Below are 18,589 nucleotides of genomic sequence, written 5' to 3'. Positions count from 1 at the left end.
AAAGGAAGGGAAAGATGGAAAACTGTCTTGATTTCTGATGCTGTTTTGACTTTCAGTTACTCTTATGCTTCCAAGCAAAAGGAATGGAAGAGGAAAGCACAGCAATGTCTGTATCTCATTGAAGATGAGAGTCTGACTTTGCAGTAACAAGAAGAGGCTCCCATAGCTTGTGAAACTGGAGAACTACTCTATCCTAATAATTCAAATAGAGTTAATGAGGTTGCAATGAGCAGACTACAAAAAATGAAGAGAATTCATATTTCTTGGAGGGATACTGAAGGGATTGGAAGCACAGGCAGTGTTCTCTTCCCTCAAGGCTGTTCTAAATGAGAGAGGAAGAGAACACTGAGGAAGGCAGCACATCTTAAAGCCCATCTGAAGTTCCTGTATCCCAATGGAATGCATCATCATGGGAAATAAGCCAGAGCTGGAAACCACAACATAGAAAATTAGAAAAGTATTGTGCGTATGTTCTCATGGAAATGTGGTGAGAAGCTTCACACAACTGGAATTCTGCGATGAAGAGATACATGCTGTTTACAAGAGTTATGCAGGGAAGGATGGGCGAGGGTGTTGCCTTCTCAGAAGGCTCAGGAAACGACAGACCCACGAGCCTCATGTCTGTGCCGGGGAAGATTGAGCCACAGATTCTTCTGGAAGCCATGTTAAGACACATGCAAGAAAAGGAGGGGATCCAACACAGCCAGTGTTGCTTCAGTGAGGGCAGATCCTGTCTGATCCACCTGGTGTACTTCTATGGTGCAGGAACAGCATCATTAGACAGAGGATGTATAAGTGATGTCATCGACATGGACCTGTGCAAGGCCTTTGACATGGTCCCACACAACATCTTTATCTGTATGCTGAAGAGATACGCATTTGAGTGGTGGACTGTTCAGTGGAGAAGGTTGAATGCTTACAGACATAGGATTGTGGTCAAGAGCTCCATGTCAGGTGGAGGCCAGTGACCAGTGGTGTCCCCTGGGGTCTGTGCTGGAACCAGTGCTCCTCAAAATCCTTGTCAGTGGATCTTGAGAGTGGGATGAAATGCACCCTCAGCAAGTCAGCTGGTAACATTTATTTCAGTGGTGCAGTTGATACAATAGAAGGAAGGGTTGCCTTCCAAAGGCACCTGGACAAGCTTGAAAAGTGAGCCCACGTGAGTTGAATGAGGTTCCACAAACGGAAGTGGCTTGAAGTTGGACTCAGGTCGTTCCATGAGCTGACAGAGTACTGCAAGGTGGAGAAGAACTTGGAGTTTCAGGTGGACAAAAAGTTTGACATGAGCCATAAGCCCAGATGGCAAGCTGTATCCTGGGCTCCATCAGAAGAGCAGTGGCCTGCAGGGTGAGAGAAGTGATTGTCCCACTCCCTTCTGCCTTCTTCAGGAACCACCTGGAGTGCTGTGGAACAATTGAAGCAGAATTGAGGGGAGGTTGTGAAGGTGATTACAAGGCTGAAGCACCTCCTGTATGAAGAAAGACTGAGGTGGACTGGCTTGTTCAGCCTGGAGGAGGACTGAGGGGAGACCTCACGGTGGCCTTCCGATACTCGAAGGGAGCTTATCAATAGAGATAGACTGAGTTTTTCCCTTCCCTGTCCTGCCCTGCTATCTCCTTCTCTTCTTTGCTACACCTTTCTATTCTTCCTTTCAGGTATTCCTAAACCTCTCTATCTCCAAATTGTGGAAGTAGTTTACAGCTGTTTGAGTTCTTTGTGCACAACTGGGGAGAATTTTCTGTTTCGTGTGTTAGCTTGCTTCTGAGGTGACACACTTGAGCAGAGGTGCAAGAGAGGAAATCCTTGTCAACGCAGAAAAGAGAAATGAATTTCACACACGAAAGCACTACAGACATTGGTGTTTTAGGTGAGGTGTGATACACAATGTGATGAAAACAATATCAGGATTCTGTCCTAGAGAATCATCTTCCTAGTGTGATAGCAAGATAGAGTGATGGTGAGTCATTTGCTTACAAAACCTTTCCCTGTAAGCTGTGTGGCACCAGTTCAGTCATTCAATGCTGGTATGTGTCTGGTCTGGTCAACAAGTTATTCACCATCTGCCAATTAAAAAGTAGAGAAAATGAGAAAATGTGATCGTGCACTGAATGGAAACAACACATTTAAACATATTCCACAGTGCACGGAGGAAAAGAGTTCATGAGCACCAACATGGAGTGAATGCAGCAAGACAAGAGGAGGACATGAAGATAATCAGAAGTGGATGAAGGAAGAGTAAGTGATGTCGTCCAGTTGGACTTGTGCAAGGCTTTTGACATGGTCCCACACAACCTCCTTCTCTCAAAGTTGGAGAGATGTGGATCTGAAGGATGAGCTGTTCAGTGGATAAGGAATTGAATTGGTTGGACGGTCACAGCCACAGGACTGTGGTCAAGAGCACTACGCCCAGGTGGAAACTGGTGAAGAGTGGTGTCCCCCTGGGGTCTGTCCTGGGACTAATGCTCTCCAACATCTCAATCAGTGAATTGAGACAGTGGGATCAGATGCACCATCAGCAAGTCTGCAGATGACCCTTAGCTGAGAGGTACACCTCATGCAAGAGGTGGTAGGGATGGATTCAAAGGACCTGGACAAACTTGGGAAGTGAGTCCACATGAATGGAATGAGGTTCAACATGTCCATGAGGTGGACTTGGACTTTGGTCAGGTTCTTCCGAGTATGATTACAGTCTGGGAGAACTGAGAGCAGCCCTGTGGAGACTCCGAGTTTCAGGTGCACCAAGATCTTGACATGAGCCATAACTGTGTGTCTGCCACCCATGTGACCAACTGTATTGTGGGCTCCATCAGAAGAGACACGGCAAGCAGGGTGAGGGAGGTGCTTGTCCCCTTCTGCTTTGCACTCATGAGGATCCACCAGAATACTGTGTCCTGGTTTGTGCCCACCAGCAGTGACATGGAGTGAATGGAGCAAGACAAGAGGACATAAGAAGGTTGAAGCAGCTCTGCTATGAAGAAATGCTGAGGCAGACTGGCTTGTTCAGCCAAGAGAAGAATCACATTGTAGCTTTCCAATACTTACATGAGCTTGCAAACAAGAGCGTGATTGACTCTTCACATTCCTTCCCTTCTGCACATATCTGTGAGACTGGGGGTCCCAGCTGCTGTTAAAAGGACCACAATGGAGTTCACAATGCATAAACATGAACACAGCTGAGTGCTAACTCTGAGTGCTCAGGCACTTCCCATGTGGGCACTATTTCTCTTGTTGCAGAGGGATGCTCCCCTTGGCATCAGCCACACTCTATCAAACAGGAAAGCATTAGAGCCCTAGCAGCTTTGGGTGAGGTGTGATACACAGTGTGAAGAAAACAGTATCAGCATTCTGTGCTACAGCAGAAATATCATTCTAGTGTGATGGCAAGATGGGGTGATGGTGAATCACTTGCCTGGAAGGTCTTTCCCTGTAAGCATTCTTGCACCAGTTCAATCATTCAATGCTCCTATGTGTCCAAACCACCTCCCTTCCCAATAAGCTGGTAAAAAGAAGAGAAAATAAAGAAAATGTGACAGTACACTGAAAAGACATAATACAACATTCTGTAAATTCCACACAGCAGGGAGAAAAAATTTCGCAGTGGAGACCTCAGAAGTGCTACCAAGATGCCAAACGGGGAGGTTATTTAACAGAGCGCCTTTCGGATCGAGTTTGGAGGAGGAGAAGAGATTCGAACCTCCAACTCCTTCAGCATCGGCAGCGCCGGTGGGAAGCAGTTCGGCGTCGCGCCGCTGGGTGGGGATGTTGTCCACGGAGCGGCAGCTCCCTGTGGCCGCAGCGCGCTTTGAGGCGCAGGCGCGCAGAAGAGCCGTGCGAGCCGCTGGGGAAGGGCGGCGGGGCACGGAGCCGGGCGCTCGGGGGCTCGGGGGCCGAGGCGCTGTCCAAGTGCGGCGGCTTGGGGTCGGCGAGCGGCAGCGCGGCGCGTCGGGGCCGGCGAGCAAGGCGGCGAGGCATGGAGGGCGCCGGGAAAGGCCGGCCGTGGCGGAGAGGGACGGCGAGCGGGAGCCGGAGCGGCGGCGGCCAGAGGCGAGTGGTGCTGTGGCTCGTGTGCGTTTGCGTGTGGGAGAGCGGGGCCGAAACGCTGCGCTATTCCGTGTGGGAGGAAATGGCGAGGGACTCGTGGGTGGGCAACGTCGCCCGGGACCTGGGGCTTTCTCCGAGCCAGCTGGCGGCTCGCAAGGCGCGCGTGGTGTCCGAGGGGAGCGAGCAGCATTTCCGCCTGGATCCGCACAGCGGCGTCCTGACGGTCACGGAGACGCTGGACCGAGAGCGGATCTGTCCGCACAGCGAGAGCTGCGCGCTCTTCTTTAAGCTGTTCTTTGAGAACCCGGTGCAGCTGATCCGCGGCGAGGTGGAGCTTCGCGACGTGAACGACAACTCCCCCGTATTCCCGCAGAAGGACATGACTTTAAAAGTTGTCGAAACGGCATCTCCCGGGTCTCGATTTTCCCTTGAAAGCGCCCAGGACAGGGACGTTGGAACCAACGGTTTGCAGAATTACAGCCTCTCCCCGAACTCGTATTTCTCCCTGGCTATCGAAAAGGGGAAACGTGGAGACAAATACGCGGAGCTTGTCCTAGAGAGACCTTTGGACCGCGAGGAGCAGCAGGAGCTGCATTTGGTGCTGACGGCCACGGACGGGGGCTCGCCGCCCAGGTCGGGCACGGCTGAGGTGCGGGTGGTGGTGCTGGATGCCAACGACAACATGCCGGTGTTCTCGCGGGAGGTGTACGAGGTGCGCGTGGCCGAGAACAGCCCCCCGGGGCAGCTGGTGGTGCGGGTGTCGGCCGCGGATCCCGACGAAGGAACCAACGGCAAAGTGCGGTACGAGTTCACACAGACATCGCAGGGGTCGCGCCAGCTCTTTGGTCTGAACGCTGAGACCGGGGAGATTCGGGTCTCGGGAAACATCGACTTTGAGGAGGCAGAAACGCACGAACTGGTACTAAAAGCCACGGACGGCGGTGGTCTGTCTGCACACTGCAAAGTGCACGTGGAGGTGCTGGACGTGAACGACAACGCGCCGGAGATCGAGCTGAGCTCGGTGAGCGCGTCCATCCCCGAGGACGCCCCGCCGCGCACCGTGGTGGCCCTGCTGAGCGTGCGGGACCGCGACTCCGGCGACAACGGGCGGACGGAGTGCGCCGTGGAGGGCGACGTGCCGTTCAGCCTGACGGCCGCGTTCGCCGACCACTACGAGCTGCGCACCAGCGCGGCCCTGGACAGGGAGACGGCGGCCGAGTACAACGTGAGCATCGTGGCCACGGACCGGGGCCGGGCGCGGCTGAGCGCTCGCGAGAGCGTGCGGGTGCGGGTCGGCGACGTGAACGACAACGCGCCTCGCTTCACGCAGGCGGCGTACAGCATGTGGGTGAGCGAGAACGAGGCGGGCGCGGTGCGGATCGGCAGCGTGAAGGCGACGGACGCGGACGCGGGCGCGAACGGGCGCGTGAGGTACGCGCTGGTGCGGGAGGAGGGCGAGGAGCGGCCCGCCGTGTCGGTGGACGGCGAGAGCGGGGCCGTGTCCGTGGTGCGGCCGCTGGACTACGAGCAGGTGCGCGCCGTGGAGGTGACGGTGGTCGCCGCCGACGGGGGCTCGCCGCCGCGGAGCGCCACGGCGCTGGTGCGGGTGCTGGTGCGGGACGAGAACGACAACGCGCCCGTGGTGCTGCACCCGCCGGCCGACGGCGGCGCGGCGCTGGGCGAGCTGGTGCCGCGGCGGGCGCGGGCGGGCTACCTGGTGGCCAAGGTGGTGGCGGTGGACGCGGACGCGGGGCAGAACGCGTGGCTGTGCTACGAGCTGGCCAAGGCGACGGAGCCGGGGCTGTTCCGCGTGGGGCTGCACAGCGGCGAGGTGCGCACGGCGCGGGCCGTGGGCGAGCGCGACGCGGCCCGCCACAGGCTGGTGGTGCTGGTGCGGGACCGCGGGCGGCCGCCGCGCTCCGCCAGCGCCACGCTGGCCGTCGCCCTGGCCGACGGCTTCTCCGAAGGCCGCCTGCGGGCGAGCGAAGAGGCGCCGGCCGCCGAGCCCGACGGCCGCCTCACCCTGTACCTCAGCGTCTGCTTGGCCTGCGTGTCCGCGCTCTTCGTGGCCGGCGCGGCGGCCGCCGTGGCCGCCCATGTGCGGCGGGCCCGGCGGGGCGAGCCGGGGACCTTGCCCGCCTTCCCGCGCTCCGCCGCCGACAGCGGCGCCGGCTCCCTGCCCCGCAGCTACGTCTACGACGTGCGCCTCGCCGCCGGCACCGTCGACAGCGAGTTCCGCTTCCTCGGGCCGCTCTTGCCCTGCTTCCCCGCCGGGCTGCCGCACGGCGCGGCCGAGCGCCGGAGCTCGCTGTGCTCGGCCGGCCTCGGCCCAGAAGAAGGCGACTGGGCCGTGCAGGTGAGGGAGCGGAGCCCCGCGCGGGGGCCGAGGGGGAGCGCGGGGGCAGCGCGGTGCGGGGCACGGAGGGAGGCGGGGACGGAGGCTGCGAGGGAGGGTTCGGCCCCGAGGGCGGCTGTGCGACGGCGGGGAGCTGCGGCGAGGCCGTGGCGGTGATGGGTGGCGTCGCGTTTCTCCTGCACGGCATCGGCGCCGGCATAACTGCTATCACCTCGAAGTTAGTTTCCCCTCCGTTGCTGTCTGAGTTCCCCCATCCCTTATCCCCTTTTTACCGTTGTCTTTAAAGCACGGTATTTGTTATTTGTTCCTGAGGGAACCGCTAGTGTCTGCTCCCCTATACTTGATCCAAAAAAAAAAAAAATGCAGTTTACTGAAGTCTAGATGCAAAGCTTTAGTAGGACAAATGGGTTCGTTGAAGGGTTTTAATGTTGTCTTGTCCGGGTCAGAGAGCTGTGTCCCCGCCCTCCTCTTTCTTTGCCTCTGGGCAGGGAAGAGTGGTCTCCCATTCACATCGGTTCAGATGAGCCTTCCCAGCTTCTCGCTGACACCTGCTTGCCGTTAACGGCCCCATGTCAGCCCTGCACTGTGTTCTTTGCAGGGCCGAGCTCCCGTCTCTGAAGGCACGGGTGCCAGGGCAGCAGAGGAGAATGCCAGTTTGGATCAAAGCCCCTGGCTCAGCCATCAGTAAAGGAGGAGAAGGAGAAGCATCTCGGTCCTCGTGGGCTGATCTCTTCCAATTGAAATGAAGGAGTCACCAACCTTGTACCGAAAATCACCAGGGAAGCATAGATGTGCTGTGTGAGAAGTCAAGGACAGTCTCCTCTGATGCAGTACTTCATTCATGTGTTCATTTTGAAATTGTGTTTTGTTTGCAAGTGGATGCATGCTGGGATCACTGAGACGTGATATCTAATTGTGATAGTGCTATTGCTCCTAAGCATTAAGTGAAGAATGGGAGGAAGCGATTCCGATATTGAAGCTGTTGTTTTCATACATCTGCTTTCATGCTTTCTTTTTGCCAGTGGAGGTTTTCTTTAATAGCCCTGAGAAGCGCTGCCTTAGAGGTGCCCAACACTCACAGTGCACATTCAGCCAGGAGCTCCTTGGTTCTGCATGCTGTACAGAGTGCTCCTTGAGCAATGTATTCCTTTTTGGTTTGATTTTGCTTTTTCCTAATCTCAAATATAAATGAGTTGTAATACGGCGTTTCTGGAACATCATGTATAAGATAGCAGACAATTCAAAGCAGTGTGATATTTCTGGTCCTTCATTTCACTCATGTATTTCCTTGGTTTGAATGGCTGGTGACAAAACCAATAAAATCTACTGGGAAATCTGAAGGAATCTGAGTTTTAATACAAGGGCTGTGTCTTCTGATGTGCAGATACCATTCTAGCTCTGAGCTCCATTAAGGATCACTGGTTTGTTTGTACGCTTCTGTTTCTCATGTTGACGGACAGCATCTGCCATGAACTGAGGGGAGTCAGGGCAGGAAAGGTCTGTGGAAGCTCTTCTCAGCCTGGGTCTTTTCCTAACTGTATTGGTACTGTATGTGAGATTCCAATAAGCTATGGTCCAAAGGTATGGCATCCAAAGGGACATTGCACATCATGTGACAACATGCAAAGTGATGCAGCTGGGGCAGTTGGCTGGAAGTGGAAGCGGCTGCTCCTAAGGGACTGTTTGGGTGTCGCTGAACGAGTGGTGAGCAATTGTGTTGTGCATCTCTTGTATTCAGTGCATCTGTTCCTCTGTCATTATTATCATGGCTTTTATTTCCTTCATTCCTTCGTTCCTTCTTTCCTTTTGCGCTTTAGTGGATATCTTTTATCTTGTCCCAAAGATTCCACTTTGTTTTAGTTTGTTTCATTTCTATCTCCCATCACATTGGGAAAGGCACTGATGGAACAACGCTGTTGTGCTGAGCTGCTGCCTGGTTGTACCACCCAATGGTTGAGGTAACCACAGATCTGACCAGAGCGTTTCCAAACAGAACTGATATTAGGGTTAATGTAGTTTAATGCCCAGTCTGCATTTTTTGGTCAGTCTTTTGGTGCCATTTCTCAGAACTACTTCTTATGAACCTGTCCTTCCTATATCTCTTCTCTGTTGTGCTGTTTCCCATCTCTGAGAGATGGAATAAGATGGTAGTTCTGGTGTTACGGGTAACATTGGCTATGACATGTTAAAGTTACTGCTCAGGAGTGTTTGTACTCCACATTGCCATCATCTTAATACTTAGGGAACCATCTCTTAATAACTTCCAAGATTTACACATTGTCCTTTGTGTCCTCATGGAGCCAGACTATGGCAGCGTGAACAGGCCATGTTTTACTTCGTTTCCTCACCCTTCTTTCTCCTTCTCTTATCCGTTATCTTTCAGCCTGGTTACAATGGCTTTTGAGAGTGTTAAATGTCCTCAAGATGTTCAAACCATCACGATCCTACTGCTGTGTCTCCTGAATCTGTTTCTGGTTTTGTCTGTGTTTAACCAGCTCTTTCTTAATACAACACAGAGATGTGCCCCACACAGTGCTTGGTGAGTGTCAGGCTGTGTGGGAGGATACCAGCTGGTCCCCAGAAGATTGGGCACTGTTGGTGCTCTGGAGCTCCACACCAAACAAGTGCAGGATCCAGAAGAATTGGCAGCAGAACTGTTTGCAGCAGATACGCCATCACTCTGGCAACTGTAGAGAGACAGCAATCACTGCCACGTGCTGTGGCTTGGCCAATGCCTACTGCCCCCTGATCACTGCTAATCAGCACACTCAAGAGAGGGGAAGAGCAGGTCTCTAACTCTGATGACAATGTGACAGGCCCTGCGGCTGCTGCAGCTTCTGTGACAGGCCCTGCAGTTTCTTCAGGCCTCCCTGCAGTGCCTGTGGTTGCTTTGAGGCCTGTGCCAGTTGCTGTGGTGGCTCCAATCCCTGCTCCGTGCTCTGTGGCTGCTCCAACTGGCGCCACAGGCCTGTAGTTACTGCAACCCTGCCATCTGCCCTGCAGTTGCTCCAGCTCCTCCATCACAGCCTGGGGTTGCCTCAAATCCTGCTGCAGGCCCTGTCGTTTCACCAGTCCTCAAAACAGGCCATGGAGTCTCTGCATTCCTAGCAACAAACCCTGCTGCTTCTTCAACACCCGTGAGAGGCCTTGTGGTTGCTCCAGCACACGACACAGGCCCTGCAATTGCAGCACCTCTCAACGCTCTCTGCAGTTGCTCCAGCTCTCATTATTTTCCCTGTGGTTTCAGCAACCCTGGCAAAAGCTGCTTTAGTTGCTCCAACTCATGTGACAGCCCTGAGGCTTTTCCTTCCCTGGGATAAGTCCCGTGGCTGCTCCAACCCACTCAACACACTCTGTGGCTGCTCCAAGTCCCTCAACAAGCCCTACAGTTGCTGCAAGTCCTGCAGGAGGCCTTGAAGTGATTCCCACTTCAAATCACACCGCGTGTTTTCTTCAGTGCCTGTGACAAGTCTTCTGGCTGAACCAGGGAACCATCTGTGTCAGTATCAGTTTGCCCTGTACATGGGATGATAAATGACTGCAAATGTCGACTTATTGTCAGAATCCATACAGGAGATAATAGCCATATTTCTTCTGTCCATGCAGGAGCATTTGGTGGAGCATGGAGTCCTTCATGAGAAGTTGCAGAAACCGTTGAAGGAGAGGGTGAATGGAGCCAATGCACAGGGGGAATATGAATCCTGCTGGTTTTGGATACTGCTGAATGAGAAAAGTGCTCAGTGCTTTATCTCTGCACTTAATCAGGAATGGTGCAAAATACTCCCTGGGAGTGGTTGCAACCATACCAGCAGAGTAACTGGCAGCACAGAGGCATCCCCCTCATGTCTGCTGCACTGTGTAAAGGTATTGCTGCCCATGTAGAGAACATGATTACAAAAGTGCATTCTCTGTGATGCTCACATACCTAAGAGCTATGCAGGTGCATAAATCTGCTAGGAGTTGAAGTGGTTCAGGTAGCTCTGGACTGGCAACATAGGGGTGTATTATTTATTTATGGCTCAGTGAGCTCGTTTTTCCTTTCATACACTTCTGCACCTGAAGGTGAACAGCAACATGTCTGTTGTGCACTGAGTGCAGTCAGAGTGGGAAGTATCATTGGAAGCTCTTCTGTGCCTGGATCTGTTCTCAGCCATATTAGAACCTAAGATGAGGTTACAGTAAGCAAAGTCCTGGGTCCACCTGCCTCTCCCTGAGGAGCCAAAGGCCAATCAGGATCATAAGCAGATGGATCCCAGGATCCCAGGTGTCACTGTCATTTTGCACGGCATGAGTGAGGAGCCATATTCCCAATTTTGTCTACTCATATACCTGGCCCATGGTTGTTTTATTTGTAGTTTATCTGTTGCAGACGTCAGTACTAACTTGAGAGATGGTAACTATCACAAACGGCTGAATGGTTAGATGGATTTGTTACATGGAAGGGAGGAAGGGAAGAGGGATGGAAGGAAGGGAAAGATGGAAAACTGTCTTGATTTCTGATGCTGTTTCGACTTTCCATTATTCCCAACCTTCCAAGCAAAAGGAATGGAAGAGGAAAGCACAACAGTGTCTGTGTCTGAATGAAGTTGTGGGCCTTACTTTGGAATAACAAGAGGACACTGCCGTAGATGCTGGAGAACTACTCTATCCTAATTATTCAAATAGAGTTAATGAGGTTGCAATGAGCAGACTACAAAAAAAATCAAGAGAATTCATATCCCTTGGAGGGATACTGAGGTCATTGGAAGCACAGGCAGTGTTCTCTTCCTTCAAGGCTGTTCTAAAAGAGAGAGGGAGGGACATCGAGGAAGGCAGCACATCTGAAAGCCCATCTGAAGTTCCTGTATCCCAATGCATGCATTGTGGGAAATAAGCCAGAGATGGAAACCACAACATGGAAAAGTAGAAAAATATTGTGCGTATGTTCCCATGGGAATGTGGTGAGAAGCTTCACACAACTGGAATTCTGCGATGAAGAGATACATGCTGTTTACAAGAGTTATGCAGGGAAGGATGGGCGAGGATGTTGCCTTCTCAGAAGGCTCAGGAAACGACAGACCCACGAGCCTCATGTCTGTGCCGGGGAAGATTGAGCCACAGATTCTTCTGGAAGCCATGTTAAGACACATGCAAGAAAAGGAGGGGATCCAACACAGCCAGTGTTGCTTCAGTGAGGGCAGATCCTGTCTGATCCACCTGGTGTACTTCTATGGTACAGGAACAGCATCACTAGACAAATGAAACGTAAGTGGTGTTATCAACGTGGACCTGTGCAAGGCCTTTAACATGGTCCCACACAACATCTTTATCTGTATGCTGAAGAGATACGCATTTGAGTGGTGGACTGTTCAGTGGAGAAGGTTGAATGCTCACAGACATAGGATTGTGGTCAAGAGCTCCATGTCAGGTGGAGGCCAGTGACCAGTGGTGTCCCCTGGGGTCTGTGCTGGAACCAGTGCTCCTCAAAATCCTTGTCAGTGGATCTAGAGAGTGGGATGAAATGCACCCTCAGCAAGTCAGCTGGTAACATTTATTTCAGTGGTGCAGTTGATACAATAGAAGGAAGGGTTGCCTTCCAAAGGGACAAGCTTGAAAAGTGAACCCCTGTGAGTTGAGTGTACTTTTGTGGTGCAGGAACAGCATCATGAGACAAAGGAAGCGTAAGTGCTGTCATCCCTGTGGACTTGTGCAAGGCCTTTGTCATGGTCCTCTACCACATCCTTCTCTCCAAATTGGAGAGGTGTGGATTTGTGTGGAGGACGATATGGTGGATAATGAATTGGTTGGAGAGCCATAGACAGAGGGTTTTGCTGAACAGCCCTGTGTCCAGGTGGAAGCCAGTGATGAGCAGTCGGTGTTGTGACCAGAGCTCTTCAGCATCTTCATCAGTGACATCGATGACGAGCTCAAGTGCAGCCTGAGCAAGTTTGCCGATGGCCCCAGGCTGAGCGGTGAGGTTGACACATTAGAAGGAAGTGACACCATCCAGAGGGACCTCAACAGACTTGAAGGGTGAGCCTGTGTGAACCTAATGAGGTTCAAGATTGCAAATTGCAAGGTTTGACACCTGCACTGGAGTAACCCCCAGATACGTATGCAGACTGGGAGAAGCGCACCTGGTATGGATTGCCCCAGGGCTGGATACACGTCCCTACCGTTTCCAACAGAATGATTTAAACTGCACTGGAACAGAAAGAAGCTCCTGAACACCTGCACTACATTGATGGCATCATTGAGTGGGACAAAAGAGCAGAGGAAGGTTTTGAGAAACGTAGGAAAAGAATCCAAATTCTTCTGTAAGCCGTTTTTTCCCTGCGTAGGAGATCCATTTTTTGAGGAATAAAAAGGCAAGATGGACATCATCTGATCAGCAAAACAAAAGCTGTGTTTCCACCATCCAGCAAAAAAGAAACGCAAGCTTTCTTCAAAGTTTCCATTTTCTCAAGAGTGCACATTCTGCATTTCAGTCTGATTGCAAGTCCTCTCTGTCAACTGACCCAGAAGAAGAATGACTTCAGATCGGGGTCTGAGCAATGACAAACCTCTGAGCAAATGAAACAGGGAGGTGGTTCATGGGCCAGGACAAGACATAACAAAAAGTACACTGTACTGCAGATAAGGAAAAAAGCCCAACCTGAAGAATCTGGCTCTGTGGGAGGCTCGAGGTCATCCTTTTTCTTTTTGTATACCCTTAGGCTCTGGGATACTGAGAATCAGAGGCCTGCGACGCTCCACCTGAAAAAGAGATACTGGCAGCACATGGAGGAGTTCAAGTTCCATCATGTGAAGAGAGCAACAGAGGTAAAGAAGAGCAACAGCAGCTAAAAAAGAAGGGAAACTGGCTCACCCCTTCTAGTGACTGGTGATGACTCAAAGGGGCTCAATTTCTGTCTAAAGAGATGCTACTCCCCTGTCTGCAACCCCTTAAATGAGGGGGAGGAGGGGGCGAGGAGAGGCTCCACTCCTTCCAGTCCCTCAGGTACATTGCTTGCCCCTAGGATCCAGAGTTAGTGATGCCTTCTCACCTGGTGCTCAGCCACTGGGTCAGGCTGTGACCTGGTAATTCCACTGCAAGCTGTATTCCTAGTTATGTCTGCTTGGCCTATGACAGTTTTCACTGGACATTTCTGTGTTGCTGTCAGTAATAACATGAGAGATGGTAACAATTCCAAATTGATGGATGGATGGACAGATGCATGCAGTGCATGGAAGGAAGGAAAAGACAGAAACTGACTTAATCTCTGATACTATTTAGGCTATCATGCATCCAGACAAAACTGATTTAAGAGGAAAGCGCAACAGTGGCTGCATCTGAGTGAGTCTGGGGACCTGCCTTTGCAATAACAAGAAGAAGCTTCCACGGCTGGTAAAGCTGGAGAAGTACTCCATCCTGCATTTCATGTGGTGTCAATAAGGATGCACCGAGAGGACTACAAAACACCAGGAAAACTCACATCCCCTACGATTCGACAGAGCCAACGTTGCTTCACTAAGGACCATGGATCACGGCTGACCCATGGGGTATAATTGTATGATGAATTAATAGCATCCTTGGGCAAGTGAAGAGTAAATAATGTCACCTACATGGACTTGAGCATGGCCTTTGACATGTCCCCACACAGTGTCAGTAAGTGGAGTATTCAGTGGATAAGGAATCAGTCACCATCTGTTGATTAAAAAGAAGAGAAAATGAGGAAAATGTGATCATGCACTGAATGGAAACAGCACATTTGAGCAAATTCCACACTGCACGGAGGAAAGAGTTCGCGGTGGAGAGCATGGAAGTGATACTCAGAACAGCAGTGCGTGTGAGGGCAACAAGTCTGCTGCCAAACGCAGCGAGTATTTCCACTGCGCTTTGGGATCGCGTGTGCAGGAGGAAAGGAGATTCGAACCGGGAACTGGAGGGAAGGCGGAGAAGGAGCAATTCTCGGTCGCGCCGCTGGGTGGGGATGTTGTCCACGGAGCGGCAGCTCCCTGTGGCCGCAGCGCGCTTTGAGGCGCAGGCGCGCAGAAGAGCCGTGCGAGCCGCTGGGGAAGGGCGGCGGGGCACGGAGCCGGGCGCTCGGGGGCTCGGGGGCCGAGGCGCTGTCCAAGTGCGGCGGCTTGGGGTCGGCGAGCGGCAGCGCGGCGCGTCGGGGCCGGCGAGCAAGGCGGCGAGGCATGGAGGGCGCCGGGAAAGGCCGGCCGTGGCGGAGGGGGACGGCGAGCGGGAGCCGGAGCGGCGGCGGCGGCCAGAGGCGAGTGGTGCTGTGGCTCGTGTGCGTTTGCGTGTGGGAGAGCGGGGCCGAAACGCTGCGCTATTCCGTGTGGGAGGAAATGGCGAGGGACTCGTGGGTGGGCAACGTCGCCCGGGACCTGGGGCTTTCTCCGAGCCAGCTGGCGGCTCGCAAGGCGCGCGTGGTGTCCGAGGGGAGCGAGCAGCATTTCCGCCTGGATCCGCACAGCGGCGTCCTGACGGTCACGGAGACGCTGGACCGAGAGCGGATCTGTCCGCACAGCGAGAGCTGCGCGCTCTTCTTTAAGCTGTTCTTTGAGAACCCGGTGCAGCTGATCCGCGGGGAGGTGGAGCTTCGCGACGTGAACGACAACTCCCCCGTGTTCCCGCAGAAGGAGGTGGTGTTAAAGGTACTCGAAACGGCATCTCCCGGTTCTCGGTTCCCGCTAGAAGAAGCACGGGATAAGGACGTGGGGAACAACGGCTTGCAGAATTATAGCCTCTCGCCAAACTCGCATTTCTCCCTTGCTGTCGAAAAAGGGGAAGGTGGAACCAAATACACAGAGCTCGTCCTTGAGAAGCCTTTGGACCGCGAGGAGCAGCGGGAGCTGCATTTGGTGCTGACGGCCACGGACGGGGGCTCGCCGCCCAGGTCGGGCACGGCTGAGGTGCGGGTGGTGGTGCTGGATGCCAACGACAACATGCCGGTGTTCTCGCGGGAGGTGTACGAGGTGCGCGTGGCCGAGAACAGCCCCCCGGGGCAGCTGGTGGTGCGGGTGTCGGCCGCGGATCCCGATGAGGGAACCAACGGCAGATTGCAGTATGCCTTTAGCAAAGCATTGGAAGGATCCCGCGAACTCTTCCATCTGAATCCAGAGACAGGAGACATTCGGGTCTCGGGCAATCTGGATTTTGAAGAAGCAAATACTCACAAGCTGGTGGTGACAGCCAGCGACGGCGGCGGTCTGTCTGCACACTGCAAAGTGCACGTGGAGGTGCTGGACGTGAACGACAACGCGCCGGAGATCGAGCTGAGCTCGGTGAGCGCGTCCATCCCCGAGGACGCCCCGCCGCGCACCGTGGTGGCCCTGCTGAGCGTGCGGGACCGCGACTCCGGCGACAACGGGCGGACGGAGTGCGCCGTGGAGGGCGACGTGCCGTTCAGCCTGACGGCCGCGTTCGCCGACCACTACGAGCTGCGCACCAGCGCGGCCCTGGACAGGGAGACGGCGGCCGAGTACAACGTGAGCATCGTGGCCACGGACCGGGGCCGGGCGCGGCTGAGCGCTCGCGAGAGCGTGCGGGTGCGGGTCGGCGACGTGAACGACAACGCGCCTCGCTTCACGCAGGCGGCGTACAGCATGTGGGTGAGCGAGAACGAGGCGGGCGCGGTGCGGATCGGCAGCGTGAAGGCGACGGACGCGGACGCGGGCGCGAACGGGCGCGTGAGGTACGCGCTGGTGCGGGAGGAGGGCGAGGAGCGGCCCGCCGTGTCGGTGGACGGCGAGAGCGGGGCCGTGTCCGTGGTGCGGCCGCTGGACTACGAGCAGGTGCGCGCCGTGGAGGTGACGGTGGTCGCCGCCGACGGGGGCTCGCCGCCGCGGAGCGCCACGGCGCTGGTGCGGGTGCTGGTGCGGGACGAGAACGACAACGCGCCCGTGGTGCTGCACCCGCCGGCCGACGGCGGCGCGGCGCTGGGCGAGCTGGTGCCGCGGCGGGCGCGGGCGGGCTACCTGGTGGCCAAGGTGGTGGCGGTGGACGCGGACGCGGGGCAGAACGCGTGGCTGTGCTACGAGCTGGCCAAGGCGACGGAGCCGGGGCTGTTCCGCGTGGGGCTGCACAGCGGCGAGGTGCGCACGGCGCGGGCCGTGGGCGAGCGCGACGCGGCCCGCCACAGGCTGGTGGTGCTGGTGCGGGACCGCGGGCGGCCGCCGCGCTCCGCCAGCGCCACGCTGGCCGTCGCCCTGGCCGACGGCTTCTCCGAAGGCCGCCTGCGGGCGAGCGAAGAGGCGCCGGCCGCCGAGCCCGACGGCCGCCTCACCCTGTACCTCAGCGTCTGCTTGGCCTGCGTGTCCGCGCTCTTCGTGGCCGGCGCGGCGGCCGCCGTGGCCGCCCATGTGCGGCGGGCCCGGCGGGGCGAGCCGGGGACCTTGCCCGCCTTCCCGCGCTCCGCCGCCGACAGCGGCGCCGGCTCCCTGCCCCGCAGCTACGTCTACGACGTGCGCCTCGCCGCCGGCACCGTCGACAGCGAGTTCCGCTTCCTCGGGCCGCTCTTGCCCTGCTTCCCCGCCGGGCTGCCGCACGGCGCGGCCGAGCGCCGGAGCTCGCTGTGCTCGGCCGGCCTCGGCCAAGAAGAAGGCGACTGGGCCGTGCAGGTGAGGGAGCGGAGCCCCGCGCGGGGGCCGAGGGGGAGCGCGGGGGCAGCGCGGTGCGGGGCACGGAGGGAGGCGGGGACGGAGGCTGCGAGGGAGGGTTCGGCCCCGAGGGCGGCTGTGCGACGGCGGGGAGCTGCGGCGAGGCCGTGGCGGTGATGGGTGGCGTCGCGTTTCTCCTGCACGGCATCGGCGCCGGCATAACTGCTATCACCTCGGAGTCAGTTTCCCCTCCGTTGCTGTCTGAGTTCCCCCATCCCTTATCCCCTTTTTACCGTTGTCTTTAAAGCACGGTATTTGTTGTTTGTTCCTGAGGGAACCGCTAGTGTCTGCTCCCCTCTACTTGATCCAAAAAAAAAAAAAATGCAGTTTACTGAAGTCTAGATGCAAAGCTTTAGTAGGACAAAGGGGTTCGTTGCAGGGTTTTAATGTTGTCTTGTCCGGGTCAGAGAGCTGTGTCCCCGCCCTCCTCTTTCTTTGCCTCTGGGCAGGGAAGAGTGGTCTCCCATTCACATCGGTTCAGATGAGCCTTCCCAGCTTCTCGCTGACACCTGCTTGCCGTTAACGGCCCCATGTCAGCCCTGCACTGTGTTCTTTGCAGGGCCGAGCTCCCGTCTCTGAAGGCACGGGTGCCAGGGCAGCAGAGGAGAATGCCAGTTTGGATCAAAGCCCCTGGCTCAGCCATCAGTAAAGGAGGAGAAGGAGAAGCATCTCGGTCCTCGTGGGCTGATCTCTTCCAATTGAAATGAAGGAGTCACCAACCTTGTACGGAAAATCACCAGGGAAGCATAGATGTGCTGTGTGAGAAGTCAAGGACAGTCTCCTCTGATGCAGTACTTCATTCATGTGTTCATTTTGAAATTGTGTTTTGTTTGCAAGTGGATGCATGCTGGGATCACTGAGACGTGATATCTAATTGTGATAGTGCTATTGCTCCTAAGCATTAAGTGAAGAATGGGAGGAAGCGATTCCGATATTGAAGCTGTTGTTTTCATACATCTGCTTTCATGCTTTCTTTTTGCCAGTGGAGGTTTTCTTTAATAGCCCTGAGAAGCGCTGCCTTAGAGGTGCCCAACACTCACAGTGCACATTCAGCCAGGAGTTCCTTGGTTCTGCATGCTGTACAGAGTGCTCCTTGAGCAATGTATTCCTTTTTGGTTTGATTTTGTTTTCTTTCCTAATCTCAAATATAAATGAGTTGTAATACAGCGTTTCTGGAACATCATGTATAAGATAGCAGAGAATTCAAAGCAGTGAGATATTTCTGGTCCTTCATTTCACTCATGTATTTCCTTGGTATGAATGGCTGGTGACAAAACCAATAAAATCTACTGGGATGTCTGAAGGAATCTGAGTTTTAATACAAGGGCTGTGTCTTCTGATGTGCAGATACCATTCTAGCTCTGAGCTCCGTTAAGGATCACTGGTTTGTTTGTACGCTTCTGTTTCTGATGTTGACGGACAGCATCTGCCATGAACTGAGGGGAGTCAGGGCAGGAAAGGTCTGTGGAAGCTCTTCTCAGCCTGGGTCTTTTCCTAACTGTAGTGGTACTGTATGTGAGATTCCAATAAGCTATGGTCCAAAGGTATGGCATCCAAAGG

At 54.7% G+C, this 18,589-nt stretch overlaps 1 protein-coding gene across 1 annotated transcript in view; it reads left to right on the top strand.

Moving 5' to 3' along the window:
- The first annotated feature begins 14,444 nt into the window (after positions 1-14,444).
- The window catches only part of LOC128081404 (protocadherin beta-15-like), a 30,519-nt gene continuing 26,374 nt past the window's right edge, over positions 14,445-18,589 (top strand). Inside the window, exons 1-2 of the mRNA XM_052684601.1 lie at positions 14,445-16,990; positions 17,589-17,749. Of these exons, the coding sequence (XP_052540561.1) occupies positions 14,561-16,990; positions 17,589-17,678 (2,520 nt within the window). The 5' untranslated portion in view covers positions 14,445-14,560 and the 3' untranslated portion in view covers positions 17,679-17,749. The remainder of the gene's footprint in view (positions 16,991-17,588; positions 17,750-18,589) is intronic.

Source organism: Tympanuchus pallidicinctus, unplaced genomic scaffold, assembly GCF_026119805.1.
Source record: "Tympanuchus pallidicinctus isolate F22 unplaced genomic scaffold, pur_lepc_1.0 scaffold21, whole genome shotgun sequence".
NCBI classification, from domain to species: Eukaryota; Metazoa; Chordata; class Aves; order Galliformes; family Phasianidae; genus Tympanuchus; species Tympanuchus pallidicinctus.
The sequence above is the reverse complement of the archived record's forward strand: the minus strand, read 5'-3'. Positions and strand labels throughout refer to the sequence as shown.